This window comes from Botryllus schlosseri, chromosome 12 (assembly GCF_051294905.1).
Source record: "Botryllus schlosseri isolate E-star chromosome 12, Bs_hap1, whole genome shotgun sequence".
Lineage (NCBI taxonomy): Eukaryota > Metazoa > Chordata > Ascidiacea > Stolidobranchia > Styelidae > Botryllus > Botryllus schlosseri.
The window spans coordinates 24,950,106-24,975,124 of NC_137247.1; the positions used below are offsets into that span (position 1 = coordinate 24,950,106).

The 25,019-nt window shown below is 41.1% G+C and overlaps 1 protein-coding gene across 3 annotated transcripts in view; it reads left to right on the forward strand.

The window, feature by feature from the left end:
• The window catches only part of LOC145452064 (kinesin-like protein KIF23), a 504,115-nt gene extending 485,396 nt beyond the window's left edge, over positions 1-18,719 (forward strand). Inside the window, exons 12-28 of one of the 3 annotated variants that reach the window (XM_080330275.1) lie at positions 125-290; positions 3,839-4,010; positions 4,217-4,291; positions 5,001-5,102; positions 5,167-5,235; positions 6,993-7,138; positions 8,075-8,137; positions 8,200-8,310; positions 9,695-9,856; positions 10,048-10,203; positions 11,481-11,735; positions 12,765-12,858; positions 14,868-15,007; positions 15,493-15,599; positions 16,926-16,989; positions 17,053-17,117; positions 18,138-18,719. In XM_080330275.1, coding sequence (XP_080186401.1) covers positions 125-290; positions 3,839-4,010; positions 4,217-4,291; positions 5,001-5,102; positions 5,167-5,235; positions 6,993-7,138; positions 8,075-8,137; positions 8,200-8,310; positions 9,695-9,856; positions 10,048-10,203; positions 11,481-11,735; positions 12,765-12,858; positions 14,868-15,007; positions 15,493-15,599; positions 16,926-16,989; positions 17,053-17,117; positions 18,138-18,150 — 1,960 coding nt within the window. In that variant the 3' untranslated portion in view covers positions 18,151-18,719. The remainder of the gene's footprint in view (positions 1-124; positions 291-3,838; positions 4,011-4,216; positions 4,292-5,000; positions 5,103-5,166; positions 5,236-6,992; positions 7,139-8,074; positions 8,138-8,199; positions 8,311-9,694; positions 9,857-10,047; positions 10,204-11,480; positions 11,736-12,764; positions 12,859-14,867; positions 15,008-15,492; positions 15,600-16,925; positions 16,990-17,052; positions 17,118-18,137) is intronic. The other 2 variants (XM_080330276.1, XM_080330277.1) reach the window with 2 other exon arrangements.
• The last annotated feature ends 6,300 nt before the right edge of the window (positions 18,720-25,019 follow it).

The window sequence follows — 25,019 nt, forward strand, 5'->3', positions numbered from 1 at the left end:
ATTTAATATGCTATTCAATTGTATATTGAAGTTCTGTACCTCCGAGAAGCTCTTCAAATGTGCATATAGCATTTTATTGTTATCCATGAGTCGTACTTAACCGGTGGTACTCTGGTCGCGACAGATGTCTGGAGCAGTTGCGGGAGAATCAGAAAAACGGCGGAAACGAAATGGTGAAATACCGCAACTCCAAGATCACCCACCTTTTCAAAATGTACTTCGAGGGCCGGGGCCAGGTCAAGATGGTCGTGTGCGTCAATCCGAGCATCCAGGAGTACGACGAAAATGTGGTAGGTATATTTTTATCGGTACTGTCAAAGTAGGGGGGTTTGAGTCAGTTGAATTAAGTTTTTGTGAAATTAACATTTTTTTTCTGCTGTATTGATGTTTATTACGGTGTTTCAAGCATAACCGTGACCGAACAGACTTACAAGCTGCTGGATTTTTAGAACTAGAACAACACGCTTTGCAGCTAGAACGAGAACTGCTGGCTTTTGGAAACTCGAACCTAAAACTCAAACTATTGGCTTTTTAAAACTACAAGTAAAACAAACCACCAACGAACTAAAACACAACTTACTATATACAAATCCTGTGCAACTCAACAATTTTTTGTTTTATTGGAATCAGAGCGGGTGTCCGAGATAGAATAATTCAGATGCAAGTCATTTAAAAAAAACAGGGTCTCGAGCAGACATGGGGTGATTACTTCATGAATGTAATCGATTGCGATTACGATTACTTCTGAATCACGCGATTACGATTACAGCAAAATCAGGAAGTAGTCGATTACGATTACGATTACATTGGAAAAGTAATCACGATTACTCACGATTACATTCATTTTGCATCGTATAGTAGCTATATTGGAAGACAATACATGGATTACGCTGAATAGGCCTAATGATATAACAACTGTCTGCACAAAAGATGGGGCATTTCCTTGTTACATCATAATGTACCATTGCCCATTTTATAGAGGACGGTTTATCGCACACAACGTTTTGCATTCTTGCCAGGTCCATAACTGCCGCACCCCAGATTCCCCAATAGGGTGGGGAGCGTGGTTGGAGGGTACTCAAAAGTATTTCGTAAACCAACATGGTATAAGAGTATTTTCGATAGATTTCATTAACTTGGAAATTCTCTTTGAGCTTTGCGATTTAACTGTCTCTAGATAGCTTGATTTCAAAATGCATACTTCTCCCCCTCATGAAATAAAGCTTGTATAATTCATAGTAATAGGCACTTAGGTGCCAGTCAATACCGCTCCTCGACACATCAAAAGACATGTGCAGTTTCGGCCAACATGAGACTCCACGAAGTGTGCGACCAAAGAAAGACATCGGCCGAAACTTAGGGTGTGTGTCCATTGTCAATAGCCGCGCTGGGTGGGTGTGACTAACAGTCTATTCCTTTCAATATGAGCCCACGATGCAAATGCCATCCGGCCACCCACAGAGCATTAGACGTGACAATTTGTGTGTGCGTCTCACGCAAGTTTTCTTTTATTCTGCTATGTTTGGGCCACTACAATCAATATCTTTTGGCTATATAACAGACCAGAGGTCACGAATTAACAACATACAATAAAGTAATTATTCCAAGATACCAGATGTTATAATTATGAATTACGCGTCCCCTGCTCTTCAGGTAAATCTGGCCATCGGGCGCTGAGATAGGATTAAAAACGCAATATAATGCAATTGCCAATACTATTGACAACTTCAAAATTGACTACTCTATGGGGCCCAAGACCAATGTTTGGTTGGGTGAAACGTTTGCTGTTTTGATCCTGATTCTAGCTACAACCCACGCTAACATGATATATAAGCCGATGGTTATGGCGGCAGGTCCGAATGTTCAATAAAGAATTGTGAAATAGCGATTGGCGCCCGTTTTGAGTAAAATAATACGAGAATACGAGAAAGTGAACATAAAATTCTGAAGATAATGTATTGCAAGCTGCCATTACGAAAACGGCAAAACAACGGCTCGGTTATGATATATATCAGCAGCTGTTGATTTTAATGCTTCGGTGTGGAAACCGTAATGTTTTATTTGACGAGTACAAAATTTCAAACCTTTGTCTGGTGTACGTTCGGACCATATAAGCCTACTGCTCGCCAAGCAGCACGGTGAAACAGCATTTAACTACAGAATTAAACTATTACATTCTATAGTTTAACTAAGCAGAACCAAACATCAATACAAAAGTTGCTATTTTAACTTAGGCAGAGGGTTGATTAATTATCCTGTTGCGAGGTAGTGGTGTCTAAAATGTATTGATAACCCGATATACAGCACAGTGGGTTTTCTTACAATCACACTAATGTACATCGAATATCTATTTACTATGTGTGGACGCTTCTTACGCAAAGACGAGCAAAGCTAATAGGCTACCTCTGACGTAATAATGACCAGTGGCATTTGAAAATCAGATGTTTACGCTCTCAATAACTGGTATAATATCTCTTCCTTGTTCACGAGTATTCAGTTTATATCACAGTCCTTGTACAAATAAAAAGTAATCGTTCTTTCACAAAGAAATCGATTAAATAAGGGAAGTAGTCGATTACGATTACGATTACTTCGGGATTTTTTCGAATGTAATCGATTGCGATTACGATTACTTGAAAATGCTGTAATCGTCGTAATCGATTACGATTACTAATCGTGATTACCCCATGTCTGGTCTCGAGTTTGAAGGGGAAGTCTGGTTTCGGCGCCCAAAACCTACCCCGTGGCCACCCCAGTGTTAGTAGTGATGTCTTTGAGCTGTCGAAGGCTGCAAGAGCATCACACAACAGAACGGCGGTATCGCGATTCACGCCAAACGACAACACATGTTTTCTAGTTATTTGACAATAATTTCTTCTAATGCGCAACCAGAACTAGAATTACTCTCTTTTCAAAATCTGTGACTAGAAGTAATCACCCTTCTATACCCGCAACTGGAGCAAGAACTAACGTAACTTTCCATGTGTTATGCCCAAAATTTTACCGATATTTTGTCCTTGAATCAAGGGTGCGCGTATTATGCATCGGCACAACTAGCCTTGAAAAAAATCCCTCTAGAAATATAACTTGAAATTAGGCCTGTCTTCATCTTCATGTTTGTTTTAATCGCGCATCACATTCAGCCATCATGCCCCCGTAACTCGTATTATCAGTGTTGCTCGTTGCCAGTTAGCGTCTGCGCTGCACAACAGCAAGCGATCTCCTGCTGAGTTGGTTTGGCGTTTGTACTTGAGCGACATTAGGTCCTTGATTGCTGCACGCGCGCTTGGCGATCCTCGCTAATGCATCGGCTCATTGACAGGCCTAAACAATCACATATACAACACGCCATGTGTGCAAGATGTAATTGCTGGCCTCAACACTACAGTTGCATCTCCAACAGGCCTGGTGCGCACGACTGAACTATCGGGTCGCGGGCCTCGCAGGCTTTCGCTGCTATCTACTATCATTTCGAGACAAAACTGTTGAGTGTATAATGATTAGCGATGGTTATGTCATGATTGTACAACAGTGACATCGCAAAACAGAATGATATCGAATACTAAAACACAGCTATTCATGTACTGCGAATGCAGGGTGCGTACTACACATGGGTACAGGCTTTTTCCCAGAATTTACACACCATTTTAAGAGTGCGTAATGCGTATTATACATGGGGGCCTACTATATTTTAAAATTTATGGTAGTCAAAAAACCAGTAGTTGGTAGACCAACAACCTACCAGATTGGCAATTTTGTACATAATGTGCAAGTCTGTCGCTAGAATTACGTATGGTAGCCATCGAAGACTGGCCCTGACAATAATTGTCGATTCCAGCACGTGATGCAATTTGCCGAGATGGCTCAACAAGTCGAGGTTGACCGCGCCGAGGAATTCCACCTGGATCGCGAAAGCATCAAGAGGAAGATCGAAGAAACGAAGGCTCGCAACGAGGAAGAGAAGAGGCGAGAGATGAACGCGGCCAGGAAGCTCAACGGAGAATTGGCAGGTGGGTGGCTGGTGCAGTTGTTTGCTTGTTTTTGGTATGGCTGAGCAACAATGATTGGATTCTGGAATCTGAATCGCTTTAATTGTGATTATTATAGTCTAGTGATCCACAGCATTGTTACAAAGTGCAATGAAATTTAAACCCCCCCCCATATCACCCGAATTGGCCATCTTTGTAGCTGATAAACCGGGCCTATTTCGTTTTAGCCAACCCGCTGTACCAACGCGGCAGGAAGAAATGCAGAAGGAATCTGTCTGTTATGTCACAATCTAGCGACACAGGTAGATATTACGATGCGTGAACGGATTTCTATATCCGAGTATTCCATTGGTCATCCCCAGTACACGCCAGAGTTGGATTTGAAATTTTTCAGATTTCCAATATTAAATTAGAATTGTAGCTACACCGTTATTTTTTCAAATTACATTAGAAATGGAGTGAGTTCCGTAATTTTGATATTAATGTAATTTGGAAAAGGTGAACATGAATATTTTCTAGTTTTTCCACTCTAGCCTGGAGAGTCAGGATATGACTTTCAAAAAAATATAGAAATATCGCCTCTCTTGCTCGGGATCTGAGAGCAGGGGGGTCACATGTCCATATGTGATATGTTTCTTCGCTGTAATTCTGATCTAACTTCTGGTTTTACTGAGGATGAAGATCATATATCAACATTCGATATACAATGCAATGTCCTTTCCGATTCTCTACTAGTTGCTGACGGTTACCCCTGACCAGTGTCAGTCGAAAATATACGGGTTTCATTTCAACATCAATATATTATTCAATTTAATATTGAAGTTCTATACCTTCAAGGAGCTCTTCAAATACTAACCCATTAGTTGGACATATCTTTCAGAAAAGAGTTGATATTAAGATGATATGGCAGCCACATACCATGTGTATGCAGGAGTTGATCATGTTCCGTGCTTGTCGATCAAAAAATGCCATTGCGAGCATAGATTATTGCGATTGTCCCGAATTTTTCAGATGTGGAAGTCAATCAATTGTGGGTCGCCCCGGAATTCAACATCGGACCTCCCTTTCCCAACTTGGAAGTGTCGGATTTGGCTGATGAAAACACCGCACCTGGTCTGTCACGTTAACATTGTCTGTGCCCTTGTTCTGATAAGTGAGAGGTTAATTTTTTGTTAAGACCTCATGGAGTACTTGGCTCAAAGAATCAAGAAGCGACAAGAGATATCGAGGACAGTGAACGTGCTAGGTGAGTGGCGCGCTTGACGCAAATTGTGTTGACATTGCATTATAGATGTGCATCAGGTTCTGAAATAACTTTTTTGTTCATAACGCAAATTGTTAGATTGCCAAAAACACCTGCACATGAAATTTGGTTCAATTCCAACCCGTAGAAAGTATTGGAATAAAATGAAAAAAATATTTTTCAAATTTCACTGACTACGCCATAAAATTGCTTGAAATTGCCTAAAAAACGCTGCATAACAAATTTCGGAGTAATTCGGCTTGTAGAAGCGAAGTTACTTGGGTCGAAAATATACAAGTATTTTTTTAAAAATAAACTTTCAAATTTTACTGGGTACCCCATATAATTGTTAGGTGTCCTAAAAAACAATTCATAGCAGATTTGGATTAATTCCGACCAGTAGTAGCGAAGTTACTTACCTAGAAAATTTTCGAATATTTTAAAATAAATAAACTTGGAATATACTGGTTATCCCATATAATTGTTATGTTGCCTAAAAACGATTCATAACAGATTTGAAGTGAAGTTATTGGAGTATAAAATTTTTGATTTAATAAAAAATCAATTCATTTTTTAATATTCGCTGGTTACCCCGTATAAGTGTTGGGTTGCGTGAAAAAAATGCTAATGTTCACTTCACACGTATTGAGGAAATTAACGTCATGTAAAGTTTTCATTTTCTTTCAGCCAAATCTTGGGTATGACCAACATTGAAACAATGTGATACACATGAATGTGGCCAATGGACTTGTAATATAGCTGAAAAAATGAATTTTCTATAAATCTGAAAAAATGGATATAAGATACTTAGGTTCCTCCGCGACTATATCATACAAATGTGACAACTAGGGCAAGTTTTTGTTGCACTAAAATCGCCCAAAAGTTGCATTTATAAATTTTGTTAAATTATTAGGGTATGAGCAACTCGAAAGGTGCCTTTGTACAACCTAGTTCCTGCAGAGCTGTCAAATTTGTTACATCGTCATTAAACGTTCTGACGAAACCGCCCAAATTACATTTTTCCCGACACACAGCAAGTAAATAACCCAATGCGGGAATAACGTTCCCAAAAAAGCCATAAACAGCATAGCGATAACCCCTCCCCTTAAACAAGTCGAATAACACACCCCAAACTTCATATTCTGCAAACTTAACCCAAAGTATTAGAGAAAAACTCACTCTTTGCGACTTCAACAAAATCAATAGCCTGATTAAGGTGGCCCAGTGAAAATGTAATTTTCGGCGGTGTCGCCCGGGCAGTCATAAAATGGGAAACTATTTCAAATTTAAACGATAGAAATAATAAAGCGATCTATTTGGATATTGTTCGGGCACGGTCGTGCTTGGCAGGGGTAGTTCTACTTCTTGCTAACAAGCGATTGTGTCACAGATGACAGTGAGATGCAGCTAACCCATCATATATCTCTTTGGTATGCGAATCAAAGAGAATAGAACCACACCAGGAATAGTTCATAGCATGTTTTTAAATCACTCCTTTACATTTTCACACAATATTTGATAAAAGTTGCAGTAAAAATTGTCATGAAAATGAGAGAAAAGCTGCAAAAAGTTGCACTAAAAAATCCCGCCAAATAGCTTAAATCATCATAGTACATCGATTCTGAGTATCTAGGAAGCTGCCGGAAGCTGTAAAAAAAAGCTGCAAAATCTTGCCCAGTAATAAGGTATAACTATATAAAAATATCCGGTTAAGCGGCATCAGAAAAAGCAATAAGCGAAACGTATTTCTTGTTCCGCAGAAACCCAGCTGCGCGTCAACCTTCTGAACTGCAAAGATCACGACGAAGGCGTGCAAGCGAGATTGCTGGAATGCCAGGCTTCGTTGGAGGAGAAATCCAAAGACGTGTCTCGCATGGAGAAAAAGATCAAGACTCTGGAGGCTAAGGTTCTGCAGATCTATGACAATGACTAACTGTGTTGTTGCAGTTTTGAATATAATTGTTACCAACCTGGCGAACCCTTACGCTACTTGGCAAGCTTCCTGGAAATCACAAATTTTCGCCTTGCCGCAAATACAAGAATCTGTTACATTTGTGAAGATGGAATAGTATATTCACATTGAAATGAATTCTCGGCTGACAGTACATTGAACGCTCTCTTATTGGAAATTTCGTGCTGGTAACGCCATATTTTGCGATACTATTGATGACACACGATGTTTTTTCCAATCCTCTACTAGTTGCTGACGATTACCCCTGACAAGTGTCAGCCGAAAATATTCAGGTTCATTTCAATATCAATATACTACTCAAATGTATATCGAAGTTCTGTACCTCCAAGAAGCTATTTGAATTTGTTAACATATGGCAAAATTAGCTATATTCGGCTGTTTTGGTGAACTTGCATGGAAATCATGATAAAAGCATTTCGTTACATATTTAGGGCCATATAGCGAGACCATCTTTTGAGCTACGTTTGTTTCATTTTTCACTCTACCCAGGTCAGCACTTTTGGGGCGAAGTTGGTCATCCAATATATAACTAGAAATTTATCGGCTTCTCCCAGTTTTCCAAATTAGATTAAGAGCTTAATTAAAGCTAGTTTCTTCTAAATTATATTGGAATTAGAGTTACTGAATTCTCGAAAACTCTCAAATTGAATAAAATTTCTGATCAGAAAAAGTACAGCAAAGTTTGCAAAACAAAGTCCGTACCATCGTTTGTCCTCATAAGCATGAGATTGGCAAATGTCGTGAAGATGAGAACATAGAAACGTTTCATAAATGAGATTAGAACTTGATTACCGAAATTTTACACCAATCAGTCCTTTTATTTTTATGTTTGTTATTTCTACCATATCAGGCGTGGTCTTCCGTTTTCAGAATCAAGTCCTGACGAGAACCACCCAGGTTTACGAGAACGAGAAGAAAGGACTGAACGAAAACGTGAGACTATTTTTGTTGTGCGCTATTTTTCCGCGCGCGCAATCCTAATTTTTCGATCGCAGCTCGCAAAGACAGAGTTGCAGCTCAAAGAAAGTCAGCTGGACAATCGCAAACTGGAAAGCAGGATGCGCGGGGCAATTGCTAATCAGAAGTCGCAGCTTGAGAAGCAATATGTAAGTCGTTTTGCAGTGCGCAATCCAGACTTGTGCAAGCTACCTATCTAGTTAGTGAACCGTCGACTAACTTCTGGTTTCAAGTAGTTCCAGTTCTTGTGGATTACACTGGTCAACACACATTTTGGTGCCAAGAAAGTTTGAACGGTGTTAGGGTATTTTTAGGTCGCTGAATCCAAAAATGACATAAGTTTCTCTGAATTGGCTCTATTTTTTAAAATATTTCACATTAGTTTTTCCGAATGAACCCTTTTCTTTGACATATTCTACATTTTTGTTTGGAAAAGTGCTCAAAATACGCTAATTTTGGCATAGATAAATTTCAGTTTATATTCTACAACTTCGATGAGTTCACATCTGTCTTTTCAAGTGCGTGCATACAGTGTTGTTCTATTTTTGAAGCGGTATCGTTGAAGACGCAATCGTTAACGCAGAGAGCCTTCTATACGCGAGACCTGTTTCATACGAATATCGAGCAAAAATTATAAAAATGAAGCGATATTAGCGGTAGACAACGTGTTTTTGTAAGTCAAAAACAGATGCCGTCAAAGCCCAAACACTACGTTCAGTAGCGCTCAAAGTTCAGTCAGTAAGCTGTCAGAGCACGCTAATCAATCGTATACCTCCATTTTCAGTAAAAGCCTTTCAATGTCTTTGCAGTAAAAAAGTTTATCTTGTTGGCTAAAATACGGCAGTCATTCTTTCTCTCTTGTACGGTAAAATGTCATTCAAGCTCCAGTTCGAGGGCAGTGCTTGTCTTTGAGTCGTGTACTTGCTCGGAGTGACGCACTGATCGCTGAGAAGATTCTAAATCTTTGTAATTCCAAGTATTCTGCTTACGGCGATTAAATAAATTGAACAATATCGATATCTCAAAAAGTAGAGCCAATTCAGAGAAACGGACGTCATTGTCGGACTCAGCAGCCCAAACATACCTAGAAACCATTAAAATATCTTTGGCCAGTGTTATGAAACACGAGTAATTCCAGTTAGGTACTAGTGGATGATTTTAAAAAGTGAGTACTTCTAGTTCTGGTTGTGCATTAGAAAATTTAGTTCCACCAAGCTCAGTGGCGCAGCCAGGGGTGGGTGTTGGAGTTGAAGCCATGTCATTTCAAACTCGTGCTGATGCTCATGTGGAAAACCGATCGAATTCTGATAAAATAGAAATTAACGAGTTGCTTCAGAATTGGATCTAGTTACTTATGCGGCTGTTGGTTGGTTGCAGGTTTTTTAAGGTGGTTAGTTCTATTTCGAGTTCTGAGTTTTGAAAATCACAACAGAATGATCCCTGGTACTAAGGTCTACTCGATATGAATTAGTAGGCTACCAGAGGGCTTGTTCTCCACACTGCTTCCAATACGTGTCGTTTGTTTGTCTGCAGGAACACCGCGTGCGTACGGCGCAGACCGAAATGCAAGAGAAGATGTGGGTGAAGGAAGAACGCTTGCGCCAGTTGAAGAACATCATGGCGGAGAACAACGGCAGGGAAGGCAGACCTACGACAAGGAGGGCCGCGGTGTCTACCACTTCGTTGGCGTCAGGGGTGAGAGTCTACACTTTGTAAGCTACCAGCAGGGTGAGGTGTGGTGGCTTAGTATTCTTGGAAGTGATGACAAAATGTCTGTCTTGGCCGTCTGAGTCTTGAGTCATGCACAATGACTCAAGTTCAAGTCGAGTCGACAAAAAATCCCGAGTCATTGCGAACCCTGGGTCATGTTTGTTTTTCTTGATTAGGAATCTGCCTCGAGTCGCACGCCAAAGCTGTCGCATAAACGCCGTTCGAGATCTGCCGACAATATTCTGTCCGAGAAGAGCTTGAACTTGAACAAGGGAAGACGCACCAACTCGAAACAGGATGTACGCACCACAAACCCTAAAGACGCCATCGACGTGAGTATAGCCAACACCCACAAATTTTACCCGCTAGTTAAGAGAATTGTTACTTTGGCTACATTCCAACCCGCATAATCATAGTTGTTATATTTAAAAACTTGGATTTATTTCAATAAATATTTCATATTTTGCTGGCGACTCCATGACATTTTTACGTTGTCTAAAATAATGATGCATAACATATTTGAATCAATTCCTACATGTAGAAGGATAGAGGCGTATTTGTTGCTTCAAAATCTTGGATTTATTTAAATGAATAAAAAAGTTTTTCAAATTTCACGGTCTTCCCATTGCAATCAACAATGCATAGCGCATTTGGCTCAATTCCAACCAGTAGAAGCGAATTTATTGAAATGGCATAGCTAGATGATAGAATTTGCCACAGTGAATACTATTATCCAAATCTTCGATATTCTACTACAAATTTGTTATGCACTATTTTTATACTCAATGTAACAATTTCATGGGTTATCCAGTAAAATTTGATCGGATTATTTGCTCAAAACCACGCTGATTTATGTTGGAAGGGACTCGAATTGATGTGCAGCGTTTTTTAGAAGGTCTTGGAAAGTTCATCAGTTCTCGAGGTAGCTTTGTCGATATGTCATGGCCGTAAAAAGCTGAGTGCAAAGCAGGGTTTTTTTTAGACTGAGGTCCACCGGTCCCTTGGGCGTCCGGGAACTTGGTCAAGGGGTGTCGCGAATGGGTAATCTGGAAACTAGACTGCATTTGGGAACGACGCATTAACTGAGGCAACCTTCTGTCGTCATTATTCCGCTTCTTTTAGGCCTGGAACAGCCTAAGTAGAGTTAAGCTCAGAGGTTCCCAACTTTTTTCAACCTGTCTCGTCCTTATCAAGCTAGACACAAATTTTCGCGCCCCCTCCACATGTACGCGAAGTGGACATATAAACGGGAAATTTAATCACCTAACACTGATCGCTGGTGAATTGAATAGACGAGTTAAATTTTTGCGTCATATGCAGATCGAGTGGCCCACATTTTTAGCCTTGTTAATTGAAAATATCTTGTAAACTGGACGTTTTAGCATTTTCGCCCGGCCTTGTTTCTGAAACATCACAGCGTGATAAACTTTTTATGAGTAGCTTGTTAGACTCCGCATATCGAGTTCGGAGCACAGTGAAAACTAGGTTTTTAGACATTTTGGAGACCACCCACAAAACTAGTAGGGGCCTCCGAACAAATACAATAAGTAATTCATTCATTTGAAGAGAAGATAATCTAGTCGTAACCTTCCTCGTGTGTACGCGACAGTCCACCGATTCCGAAGAATGCGGCCGTGCCAGCACTTTCAAACCAATCCGGCACCCGAAATTCGAAAGACAGGCAGGAGACAGCTGGAGGTCGGTCACCGCCTCCGAGAGACTGCGGCACAGCGCAGTATGCGGGAATAGAACGGCGGGAGATTACAACGCAGACGTCGACAGCTTGATGCTAGAGCAGGAGAACCAGATCAACCTGGGATGCGGGCACGTCAATAAGAATGACGAGGATAAAATGAGATTCAGGGTATATGTCGTACCGCTTTTTAATTGTTCAAGTTTATTGGGTATGTCAGTATCTGTGTGATTGCAGCTTGAGATAAGCTTTCATGTTGTGCAGGTCATTAGTTCTAGTTCCGGTTATGATACGTGAGTCGTTTTTGTTCTAGCTCCAGATCCGCGTTTGAAAAAAATTAGTTGTAAGAGCAACTAGGAAACGTGTGTTGTCGTTTGGCGTTAATCGAATCGTGATACCGGTGTTCTATTATGTGACGTTGCCGCTGCTGGCTCAGAGTCGCCACTGCTAACAGGGGTGTAGCCAGGGGATTTGGGTGTCGAAACCCCATCCTTTTGAAGTGCCGATTCGTCGATCGTCAGCGACTCGTAGACAATCGGAAGGAACATTGTATATCAGCGATCGTATCACAAATTGTAACATCATGTGCATGAAATTTCAAATAGTCAGGGTGAAGAGAGCTTAAGCTGAACGCACTATTTTTAAATGGGACGAGCGTCACTCGATCATATTTGGCTTAATTTCAATATGAATATACTATTCAGTCGTATGATGAAGTTCTGTACCGCCAAGAAGCTCTTTGGATATATGTCTCAGTTGATGATTTGGTGGAAAAGGCAAGAAATTGAGGCCAAAATCCATAGTAGCTTATTGATGAGATTAATATCTTTATGTACATTGCTGCTTATGCTGATGTATGCAAGGGGTGTAATGGGTTATGTTCTCGTCTACCACCCCAAGAAATCCCGAAGTTGGTTTACCTAACCAGACCCACTTTACCGCCGGGGTATATCTCTGTCACCTGTTTTCGCTCATTGGATTGCAATGCCCGTGATTTACACCCCAGGCTATGGGGATCTTATAAACCGGCCTGCTCATAGTTTCCTCCCATGGATTTACGGTACAAGTATTCAAAACTGACATGAATAAATAGTCTAGTAGAAGTAGAAACACTTCAGTAGGCTACTGACAACCTCTCGTCAGTTGGAATCACTGAATCTTGTTTGTGTTTCAAAGTACGATTACAACTTGCATTTTCAGCCTGCACTTCCAGTTGCGCCTAAGCACACGCGAGGAAAATCATCCGGAGGCACTGGATGGCTGGCTCATCACCCAGCAACAACTGTCACCACTGGTACGTAACCATTCTTTTCTTCATCGTTTAAGCCTAACCACTATTTCTGATTAGGGAGAAAACGTATGCGCGTGAATACAGGTTAGATTTGAGCGTGTCACCGCCTCAGCGGTGCTCCATGATTCATTCAGCGCAGGGGTTCCCAACCTCAGATGCGTGGCCCTGTATGTAAGCTACACTGTTTTTTTTTCAAATTAGATTAGAATTAGTATTATCAAATTATCCTAGTATATTTTCGTAAGCATGAGAGTGGCAACAAGCTTGGCTCGTTTGGCAAGATACGGCTCTCATATATCATTTTCAGGAAAACCAACGATTAGATTGGAATTACAATGAGAACATAGAAACATTTCAAGAATTAGATTGTAAGTATTGGCATTTTGCTCTAATCAGTCAGCTAAGACAATTAGAATGATCCAGTGGCCCAAGTAAAATCTACGCACAATTGTGGAAGACATTTATCTGGTATCGTGATCAGGCAGTGCGGTGAACCCGGTATTGTAAGAATAAAACACGAAGTTGTCTTTGCGGTGGGGAACTGAGATCATTTATTTTGCGTCGCACAAAAGTTAGAGATTTCACTTTCCTCATCCTCATTATTGATACATAATGAGTGATAGTCAACTCAAAAATAAGACTTGTCTCGGAACCGAATCGCTTGAGAACTCCGTAATGCTCAGCCCTGCCTGTATAGTCAACTAGTTATTAGCGAGCTAACAAGCGTTTCAGAGTGTAACAAGTAGATTTAGATTTCAAATTGGTACACGTTGCACATCGCAAAATTTTAACACACAATCAGCGTATGGCTTTACTGTAGAATATTTTTCAAACTTTCTTACTTTTAAAATATGGTTGGGAACCACTGCGGTATGATGTAGGGTCGGTCGGTAATCGGCATGGTATTGATTCAACTAATTCGCCTTAATTGGCAAATTTGAATCATTTGATACTTCTTTAATTCTAAAGAGCTTCTTCGGAGTACAGACCTTCAATATCCAATTGAATAGTATATTCATATTGAAATGAACCCGAATATTTTCGGCTGACACTCGTCAGGGGTAATCGTCAGCAACTAGTAGAGAATTGAAAAGAACATTGTATGTCAACAATCGTATCACAAGCTATGCATGAAGATTTTGATTAATAGGGGCGAGATGATTGTGTATCGTTGCCTCGAAGTCAAATTTTATCAAAATAAGCCAACCAAGTCTGTTCCTACAGAAAGAGTTGGTGTATTATTTAAAAATGGTACATTAAGCTTGAAAGCTCACTTCTCCCAGATTATTCGAAATTTCAAGCTGGTGACATATTTTGCGGGAGGATTGTTGATATACAAAGTTTTTTTTCAATTCTCTTCTAGTTGCTGATGATTACCCTCGAGTCATTTGAGAATATTCCAGTTCATTTTAATATGAATATCCTATTCAATCCCTTAATTCTGTGACTCAATCCTGATACTAACAAGGGTGCTGCCTGGTGGTAGTTGTAATATTTCTTTCTGTAGTAATTCACATATTGGAGTCTGATATCCGCCAATGTCGATGAGGGCAAACTGAAGTGTGGAATTTTAGCAAATTATTTTGAAAGACCTCACATAGAATTAGTAGGCTACTTTCAAACTGTTTGGCGCATAGGATAAGACCAAAGAAGATCATGAACTCGCAGTAGTGCAAGTTATGCTCAAAATTTCTGTATCAGCTCTTAATTCTATGTTTTATGTCTATAATTGATGGGCAAGCCTTCAAGTCCTTGCATTTTGTAGCTGGTATATATTGAATTGTAACATGTTTGTCGGACGAGCAAGGAAGTTACAGCAGTCTTACGGTCATTCTTAACCTTTCCATAGAATCCTGATGCACAAACGGAACTGTTCTTCTACCGCAGTGAATGAATATTACTTCAAACCAGCGTTAGCTTATGCTGTGTGAATTTACTTTCTGTGTCTTCAAATCCTGTCATATTGAGAATTTGTTAAAAAGCGTTCGCTTCTTGTCTTTTCTGCAATACAGGAACTATTATGCAGCCGTGCATCAAGCCCGGGAAAGTGGTGTCGGTGCCTTCGCCGAAAGACATCAAAAATGCCGACAGATATCTTCTGACTCATCAGAAAGAAGACCGTGAGGGAGAGATTGAGACGCAGCTGATCAAGGTAACCTCACACATACCTTATAAGGCCCCGTCCGAAAATAGGCTGTGGCCCCAGTTTGGGAACACCTGCCGGAGATGCTTATAGTTGTGAGATTGGCGTCAGACATGTCTCTTAATTGTTTAGTTGTGATAAAAAGTGTTTTGTCTTCAATTGGTGACGGATAGAGTAGCCCGTATTAATGAGACATGTAATACTCCTGCCACGCACAGACACTCTGTAGTATCCCATGATGTGATGAAATTTGAGCAATGTGTAAGTATTGGGAGTTCTGAACTTTCCATTCTTCTTCGACAATCAGACAGACAGACATTTATTGATTCGTCAAACATAAAATTTGACTGGAGGTGAAGATATGGCCTATAAAGGCCTTGTTACTCATCACCTCCATGACAGTGAAGTAATCGAGTGTATTAATTGTAACAAATATAATAGTCACTGACTGTTCATCCCATCCTGATTTTGAGAACCTTTTCGTGTTTGTTCAGGGTGACGTGATTCAAACCAGGACCGGGGGCCAGCAAGTTCAGTTTGTCGACATTGAGACTCTGAAGCAAAGGGATCCGCAAAAAGGCAAGAAAGATGCCACGCCCAGGTATGTTTTTGGGGGAGTCGATTAGAATTATAAATACTGAATTTTCCAAAAACTTGGAAGGTATGTAAGTTACGAATTAAAAAGAAATGCAACAATCAAGTTAAGTTCATATCCAACCATAGTTCAGTCTCGTAAGCCTCAGGCTGGGTAAATGTCTGTGCATCACAAGTTTGGCTCGTTTATCGCTATACAGTTTTCCTGTAGCGTTTTCAGGAAATCCAGAAATGAGATTAGAATTAGATTACCGTCATTTCGCTGTAATTATTCTGATTTGACAACTACAATTATCTAGTTGTTCAAGTGTGAGTAGAAGCCTCTCCTACTATTATTTCCATGAGGCTGAGATCTTGAGCTTGCAGAATATGTGATCAGATCTGGTGAGGACTGTACAGTGTACACAAACTCCTCCCATTGGCACGAACTATGTTGTTGGCGTATTTTAATAAAGACAACCTAGTTTGTGCCAACAAAAGAAGTGGTTGAATAATAGGGCTGTTCAAAAAAAACTTTTTCTTCAGACTTCACTGGCTACTTAACATTGTTAGGTTGGTAAAAACAATGCTACACACGAACTTTGGCTCAATTCCAACCAGCAGAAGCGAAGTTATTGCAGTATAAAAATTAGGATTTGAATAAAATAGTATTTACGGTGACTAAGTCTTTAGGTATTTATTATAAAATCATGGAATTGGAAATTTTTCTACTGCAATAACTTCGCTTCTAGTTGTTGGAATTGAGCCAAAGTTGGTGTGCAGCGTTGTCTTCACCAACCCAACAATTTTATCAAGTAGCCAGTGAAAAAAGTATTTTAATGAGCAGCCATATTGTATAATCTGAAAAGTTAGTGCATGGAGCTTGTGCCATCTGTTAGCCTGCATGACTCGAATTTACATGTCTGGTGACGTCATATTTTGTGATATGATTGTTGACATACTGAGTTTTTCTGAATTCTTTATTAGTTGCTGACGATTACGTGAAGATATTCAGGTTTATATATCAATATACACTTGAATAATAATATATTGATATTGAAATAAACCCGAACATTGCTGGCCGACACTTGTCATGGGTAATCGTCAGCACCTAGTAGAGAATTCCAAAATAACTTTGTATATCAACAATTTTATACTGAAGTTCTTAATTGATGCGTCTCTTCAATATGAATATATTATTCGACCGTATGTTTTTATCCTTACTTTACTTTATGTTTTATTTATATATTCTTGAAGAGAAAATGTGAGCAATGGTTGAGAAACACTGATGTAATGTGCTTTGAAGGCGTAGAGTTTAGAACCAAGGCGTGACTCTGTGATTGTGTCTATTTAGGAAACGTAAATCCGGAGACGATTCGGCAGACGACCAGTCCAGTTGGACCGACGTCGAGACCAGGGTAAGGCTTGCCTCAATTTCCTCTCCATTTATTGCGGCTTATTTTCTGTGTCGTTTTTTCTAGTGCTCGACAGCCATCGAACATAAGGCAGGATCCGGTGCCGGCCCCGTCATTTTCAACCACGCCAAGTAAGTGATGAAATTGTACCGCATTCCTCCTGTCAATGATAGCGTAAATATTAGATTGTAAAGTTATTACTAGGGCGATTTTTTTTACCTGAAAATAAGTAAAAATTGTGACGTAAAAAAATCAAAATTTTGACTTTTTTGACCTAATCAAACTGAATTTTGACCTAACATATGCAAATTAGGTGTTTTCCCCACATTATGTTAAAATTGTACGACTTGTCTGCATTTCTGGTTGGAACTGGCTGTCCTAAAGAACTAGTTTGGCCTGAAAAAAACGTTTTTGTCTTAGAAACAGGCAAATTTTTACATGAAAAATCTAATATTATTAACAAAGTCTGCCACTATGAAGAATCCCGGTAGTTATAATACGTATTATGGTAGGAATAATTAGAATTTGTTGTTGTTGTAATACAACGAAAGATACTTTCCTACATTCACGGGTAGAAAGTGTCTGTCCTTACTAAGTAGCTTGCCAAGAAGGGAGATAGAACGTTCAACAGCAGCAATTGTTTGCTGGCAACAGTCCAGTTGTGCGTACACTGCTGGTGACACACCGTGTTGCTGCATTCTGACAATGTTGTCTACATCACAATTTTCATCATACGCTTCTTGATATGAGAATGATGCAATGCCCACGCAGTCTTGCTTCAATTGGTACGTTGAGCATAACACCATGTCAACGTATTTGTTTCATTTGACTGCTGATGATTCACAATGAGCAGACAATGGGCCGTCTACAACGGTAGGCCTATAAAGTAGGCTACAAACTGTGAAATATCAAATGATAATTTCACCGACAGTGCAGAATCTACGATGCAAACAAATGCAAGTTGCAAATAAATTTTGACATTTTTTGACCTAACGCTACAATTTTCACGAAATGCAGACTTTTTTGACATGTCAAAAAAAACGCCCTAGTGATTAGTTTGTAAAAATATTAGTTTTGCAAAGTGCCTCAAGTCAAGTCATTACCAGAGTCGTCCCAACACTGCTGTCTACATCGAATTATTTTCTATTCAGACGCAGGAAGTAACTGACTCCACTGCTGATTCTCCTGCGACCAGTTTTGCTCGATTGGAATTGCCAATTGTTACCCGATTCGACTGATGTGACTTTTGGACTGCTCATAAAAAGTCTTGGTGTATTGCTACCGTGTATGTGACAATTTACTGGTCAGGGCTTTGTATGTTTTGTTTTTGATTTTTTTGCGTTCTTGTATTCCTGTCCTTTCGTATCTTCCTTCGCGTCTACTTCCGCCTTCTTTTCAAACTGCCGAATCGCACAATGTCTGCCGGCGTGTTACTCATGTTTTCTCTTACCTTTTTTTTGCTATTTGTAAACCATCCGTGTGGCATCTCAAGGGCGTGTGCTCAAATGTTGGTAATTACCCAACAAACTTGATATTATAATTAATTTGTGAAACGCCGAAACATTGCTTCAACAGTTGCGTCTATTTTGATGCTGCGTAGAACTGTTGTTGTTGGTTTCTTTGATTTTCGCGCCTGGATATTCTATGTGTATTCTTTCCCCATTGTACATAGCAGACTATTTTCCTCGTAATGATTGCTTTGTGACGTATATAATAAATCACATGTGAATTGGTTGTGGTCGGGGCTTCAGTGGGTTGGTATTTTGAAGTATTCAGAAGGAGCATCGTAGTAGATCAGAGGTCTCAAACTCAAATGTGTTCGCGGGCCGGTTTTCCCGTTTTGACGACGTCGCGGGCCGCAGCACTTATAGGCAGGCCGTGGTATTTTTGGCATATGCAGTGCTTCCAAACTCAGGTCAGCTAAGTTTCTCCTAAATTCATTTCTCGCCAGCGAATCTGGTATATATCGTCTTCAACAGTAGCCGTTGAGGGAAACAATGTTGCCAGTCATGCACAAAAGGTTTTCAGAGCTTCGAAATCTTTGGAGGGCCGAACCGGCTTCCATGCATCATGAAAAGAGATCACTTCGCCAGTGCCATCGATCTAATCGCGGATGAAATTTTCTTCCCGATACTTTTCCAGGAGTTTCCTGTGTTGTCTCTCAACAAATTCTATTTAGTAGCCCGACTATCGTTTCTCCTTCAGTCTACCGATAGATTTTCGGAGGACTTTTGTCACTTCAGGTGGCTTTAATATTACCAACTCGCATGGAAGAGTCCTAGGAAGATTAGCTTGTCTAAGAACATTGACGCAACAAGACTGTCTGGCATAACGAGACTATGCAGCTCAGAAATAGCCAGACAGTTTGTTGCGTCACAATGTTCAACTCGATCACAATGCAAAAATCGTGGTTGATTTTGTGGGTTCCAGTTCCATGAGCAGAATATAATTTATATTTTAATAATCAGTACTGCGGCAGCTTCTCATTGATACCCGTTTTATCAAATTTAGCGCTCGACAAGCCGGTCAAAAATTATCGTAAAATTGCCTTTGGACAAATGGAAATTATGACGTTAACCAAATGCAGTCAGCCGTTCCATCTCGCTGTGCTCACACCATAGTGTCCTATATGGTGTCGACACAAGCAAATCGCACGGTTCAATGAAATTGTATCACGTCACAGTTTCCATTTGGCTACGGGCAATTTGACGGTGATTTTTGACCGACTTGCCAAGCATTAAATTTGATGAATCGGGTATCAATCGAAAGCTGACGCTGTACTGCTTGCGAAAATATAAATTTTATTCCACTCATGGCCCTGGAACCCCCACAATCGGCCCCAGATTATTCATTGTCGAGTAGATTGGCAGTGTGACGCAACAATGCTGTCTGGCGAAACGATAGACTAGCTCAAGAGCAAGGATGCGGCCGAGCGGCGAGAGTGGGATCAGCTGACGTCGCGGCAATAGCAATGTGCAACGGCGCCACAGAGAAACGCTGCGCTGTTGATACTTTTTCCATGCGCTTCGGTACAAGCGAGCACACACCAGCCGGGGCCTACGTAGGCCCCGCACCAGCCTTTCCTTGACTTGTAAGGGTAGAACTGGGTCCACAGAATGTATTAGGGCCCTACCAATTTTCGCGCAATAGCCTTCAGCTGATAGAGATATGCAGGCTACGTCTAAGTAGTCTACATTGGATATGTCAGATTATTATGATATCGATCGCCTTAATCCGCTTGTTGCGTAGGGCTCCAGAGACACGTCGCGCTGTTGATGGCGGGTGTCGATACTTTCTATAGTCGCCTTTGTGGTTAAGTGTGAGCAAGGAGCATTGAGCATGAGCATACATTACAAACTTTTATTTGATCCGTATGGGTAGGACTTGGTCCGCGAATGCAGCAGGTAAAATGTTGATTGTTGAATAAAGTTTAGCAGCAGGAGTGTCGAATTAAACTGGTATCGCTGTCCGGATTCAATCCGTTCCTAGAAATCTTGCGGGCCATACCTGCCATATGATTCCAAAATGTTACCACCAAATTCATACCTTTTTTTTCACTGGAATATATCTGATATCACTATAAACGTTGACGTTGGAATTTGGTTTAGCATTTTGCAATCACCAAACAGTTGTTTTGAATGCCGGGGACCTTTTGCGTCAAAAGTAATTCAGTGATATCACAGATATTTGAATTATATTCATTCTGTAGCCTGTATTTATATTCCTAATGTAACTTACGTAAAACGGATTTGCATTATTTTTTTCGCATCTGTGAATAACTGAATGTCCATTGTCCATTCGGCCCAACAGAGTTTGCACTTTTTCGCCTTCTCGGAATTTGGTGTTAAGGTCACCGACGTGGTGCTTATGGGGACTAGAATGAAAACTCAACACTATGATATATTTACATTATCTAAATTTGCTGTCTTGAGTGAATCTTATTACTTGAAAGTATATTTTTCGTACTAGAAATATCTCTATCAGCTGAAGGATATTGCGCGAAAATTTGTAGGGACCAAATACATTCTGTGGACCCAGTTCTACCCTTACAAGTCAAGGAAAGGCTGGTGTGTGCTCGCTCTTAGCGAAGCGCCCATAGAAAGTATCAACAGCGCCACGCATCTCTGGAGCCCTACGCAACAAGCGGATTAAGGCAATCGATATCATAATAATCTGACATATCCAATGTAGACTACTTAGACGTAGCCTGCATATCTCTATCAGCTGAAGGCTATTGCGCGAAAATTGGTAGGGCCCTAATACATTCTGTGGACCCAGTTCTACCCTTACAAGTCAAGGAAAGGCTGGTGCGGGGCCTACGTAGGCCCCGGCTGGTGTGTGCTCGCTTGTACCGAAGCGCATAGAAAAAGTATCAACAGCGCAGCGTTTCTCTGTGGCGCGGTTGCACATTGCTATTGCCGCGACGTCAGCTGATCCCACTCTCGCCGCTCGGCCGCATCCTTGCTCTTGAGCTAGTCTATCGTTTCGCCAGACAGCATTGTTGCGTCACACTGCCAATCTACTCGACAATGAATAATCTGGGGCCGATTGTGGGGGTTCCAGGGCCATGAGTGGAATAAAATTTATATTTTCGCAAGCAGTACAGCGTCAGCTTTCGATTGATACCCGATTCATCAAATTTAATGCTTGGCAAGTCGGTCAAAAATCACCGTCAAATTGCCTGTAGCCAAATGGAAACTGTGACGTGATACAATTTCATTGAACCGTGCGATTTGCTTGTGTCGACACCATATAGGACACTATGCTCACACCATTTAGGACACCATGCTTTCACCCCTAATGGCTGGGATGGGCCCAGATTAAGAAACCTGGCTTACACAAACGCTCTTCTCGCTTGTAACGCGGTCCTGTTCAGGGCTTTGGAGCCGGAGCCGTGCATTTTCACCGGAGACGGAGCTCTACATAAAATTCAGCCGGAGCTGGAGCCCGTTATTTGAGGAGTAGCTCCGGCTCCGACCTATTTCATAAGATGCCATTATATATATGCAACAACCACATCTGCTGATTTATGATAATTGATCAGCAGGCCTGAATTTTAATGCTGTGCATAGCAATGGCATAGAGCAGTGGTTCTTAACCTTGCCCCCAGGGCCCCCAATGGGCGCTGGCGATTTTGAAGGGGGCGGAAACGCTCAGGGGGCGCTGGGCACAGGGGGGCGGTATGAGGGGCGCTGGAGAAAAATGGCTTCGCAGTAGATGATGTGGTGATAGGACATATCCTTAATGAGTAGTCAGAGCAAATTAACACCGAAAACTTCGTTATATATAGCCTTGAAAACACATATAGGTTTATTTGTCCATGGGCGCCTAGATAACTGGCACCGAATGTTCCTGTCTTGGCAATCTGAACCCCAGAAGACGAATTCCAAATTTCAAGGACTACTTCACCTCGGAGACAAAAGCGCACAAGTACAGCGCACCAGAGATGAGCATGGATTAGGATTAGGTTTAGAAAAAACAGGATTTGTGAAATTTTGTCGGATTTGGATTGGATTTGGATTAGACATTTTTTTCAGAACGGATTAGGATTTGGATTGGATTTACCTATTTTCTGGGAGATTGAAATGTCGTATGGCGAATGGCGACAAACTTTATTCAGATCAGTTATTAATGTACTTATGGTTACTAGGTTATCTTGAATCAAGTGAATCGTTGGTTGTGAAAGAAAATTTTCGAATCCCTACATTGCATAAATTAGTGTTTTTTTTTCTGAATTTCCTGTCGGAATCGGATTAGGATTGGACATGGACTTGAATATGAAAAAGTTATGGATTAGGATTTAGATTAGGATTTGAAGGTTCGGATTTGGATTGGATTAGGACATAGAAATTTCAAATCCGCTCATCTCTGCAGCACACGCGCGTCAACGAAGAACAACTACCATATGATCAGGACTGAATACAAGAAAACGCATTGCTCTATGAAGTATGCCGGACCCGAATTGTGGAACAGCATCTCGCCGGCTATCCGACAGTCGTCGAGCATGTCCGCATTCAAGTCGAAATACAAGCAATTTCTTCTAAATCAATACTAGCCAGTCTTCAGGATTACCGGACCACGACCTAACATCGACCTCGTCCTCCGCCACTTGCCACCCCATTTTGTCGCTTGCGTCTTATATTCTCTGTATTACTTTTCATTCAGTGTGCATACCTCTTATTTACTCCGCCTAGGCTAAGGTTGGTGTGTGATCTTAATGGCTACTCCAAGTTGTTTCGAGACCTTCCTATCTTTTCATTGTATCGCAGTCCTGTGATGTTTTGAAACGATGAAAATATTATTAAACCTGATTGATTGATTGATTCCATCTGACAGGGAAAAATATATGCCAGTGAAGAAATACCAATTTGAAATCGTGTGCGTCTTTTAGTTTAGTACGATTGGGCGACAGGGATATCCCTGTTGGGCGATTCTATATTTTTTGATATTGCAGACAGGCGGTCACGAAATAACATCATGCGGCGAAGTCATACCAACGGGTTCGCCCACCCGAATATGTTTAATTATTAGTTACGGGCCCTACAGTTTCTAAGACACCTCACAATGTTCGCTTTAAGTTTTGATGAGTCTGCGCAGACTCAACAACTCACTACGCTGACCCTTGGACAACAGTGCGTAACGACTAAAAAAAGGTCATAACTTCCGATTTGTTGGGCGCAACGTACATTTTCTGTACGCAGAGACCGTGTCAGCACTGCGTACGGGCGCAGCTTAGAAGGAACATTGCACCTCACTCAGCTCTACCGGTAAATCTGGTAACATGAGCAGAGAGGACAAGAAATTGATAGCAATATATATGCAATTGCCGATCTTACTGACCGATTTTAACATGAATTATCGAAAGTTTTCGCGCTTTGCACTTGCTCGCTAAACAGTACAGCTGATTCCGTGGCAAAAGCGAACAACGTGATGGGGGGCGGTCGATTTATCACCCTATGGGAGCCCAAGACCCAAGGCCTGACGAAGTGACGTTTCGTTCCTGCCAACGGGTATACGCCCGAAGATGTATAGGCAAATTATTATTGAGGGGTCCTACCTTTTCAATCACACATCACTCAGCTTTACCGGTAAATCTGTTTACGTGAGCAGAGAGAGGATAAAAATTGATGTCAATTTACATGCAATTCCCGATCATATTGACCAATTCAATCATTAATTAGTGAAATTTTTCGCGCTTCGCGCGTCTAGGCGGGACTAGCTGCCTCAGTAAATGGACACCCAATGTAGATACCTAGTATCAGCAAATAGCGGACAGCCGAATGGGGGTCTGGGGGTCAGTATCGGCAAATAGCGGACAGCCTAATGGGGGTCTGGGGGTCAAGTCCCCCGGAAGTTTGGTTTATCACCCGATGGGGGCCCAGGACCAACGTTTTTTGTTTGGGGGTCTGACGAAGTGCTGTTACGGCCCTGGTAACGAATAATTGTACCTACGGACACGCCCGAATATATTTAATTATTAATTACGTGCCTTTTATGTTCCTATACAACAGCTCACTCAGCGCTACTGGTATATCTGATTACGTGGGCTGAGAGGATAAAAAGTTTATAGCGACTAATATATGTAATTACCACCTATTCATTCATGCATTATAGAAAATTTTGGTTCCTAGGGCGATGAGGCCACACAAACTTTGCAGACCATCGAAATCACGCTATGGGGTTCGTGGGAGCGAAGCCCTCAGAAGTGTTGTTTATCACGCTATGGGTGCGCAAGGCAATCGTTTTAGGGGGGTTGACGAAGTGCTGTTACGGCCCTCCCTCTTACTCATTGTCTTTATTACATTCCTTACAATATGAAGTTGGGGGCGCTGGAGCACAATAATTTTTGAAAGGGGGCGCTGGAGGAAAAAAGGTTAAGAACCACTGGCATAGAGTAAAGTGCAATATAGTGCAACTATGATGTTGTTGACAATTGACAAGTATTCAGTATGACGTCACAAGCCGGCACGGCGGCACCTATATGTCTTCGTTGCTATACATCGGATGTTACTGACGGCTAACAGACTCCAGAT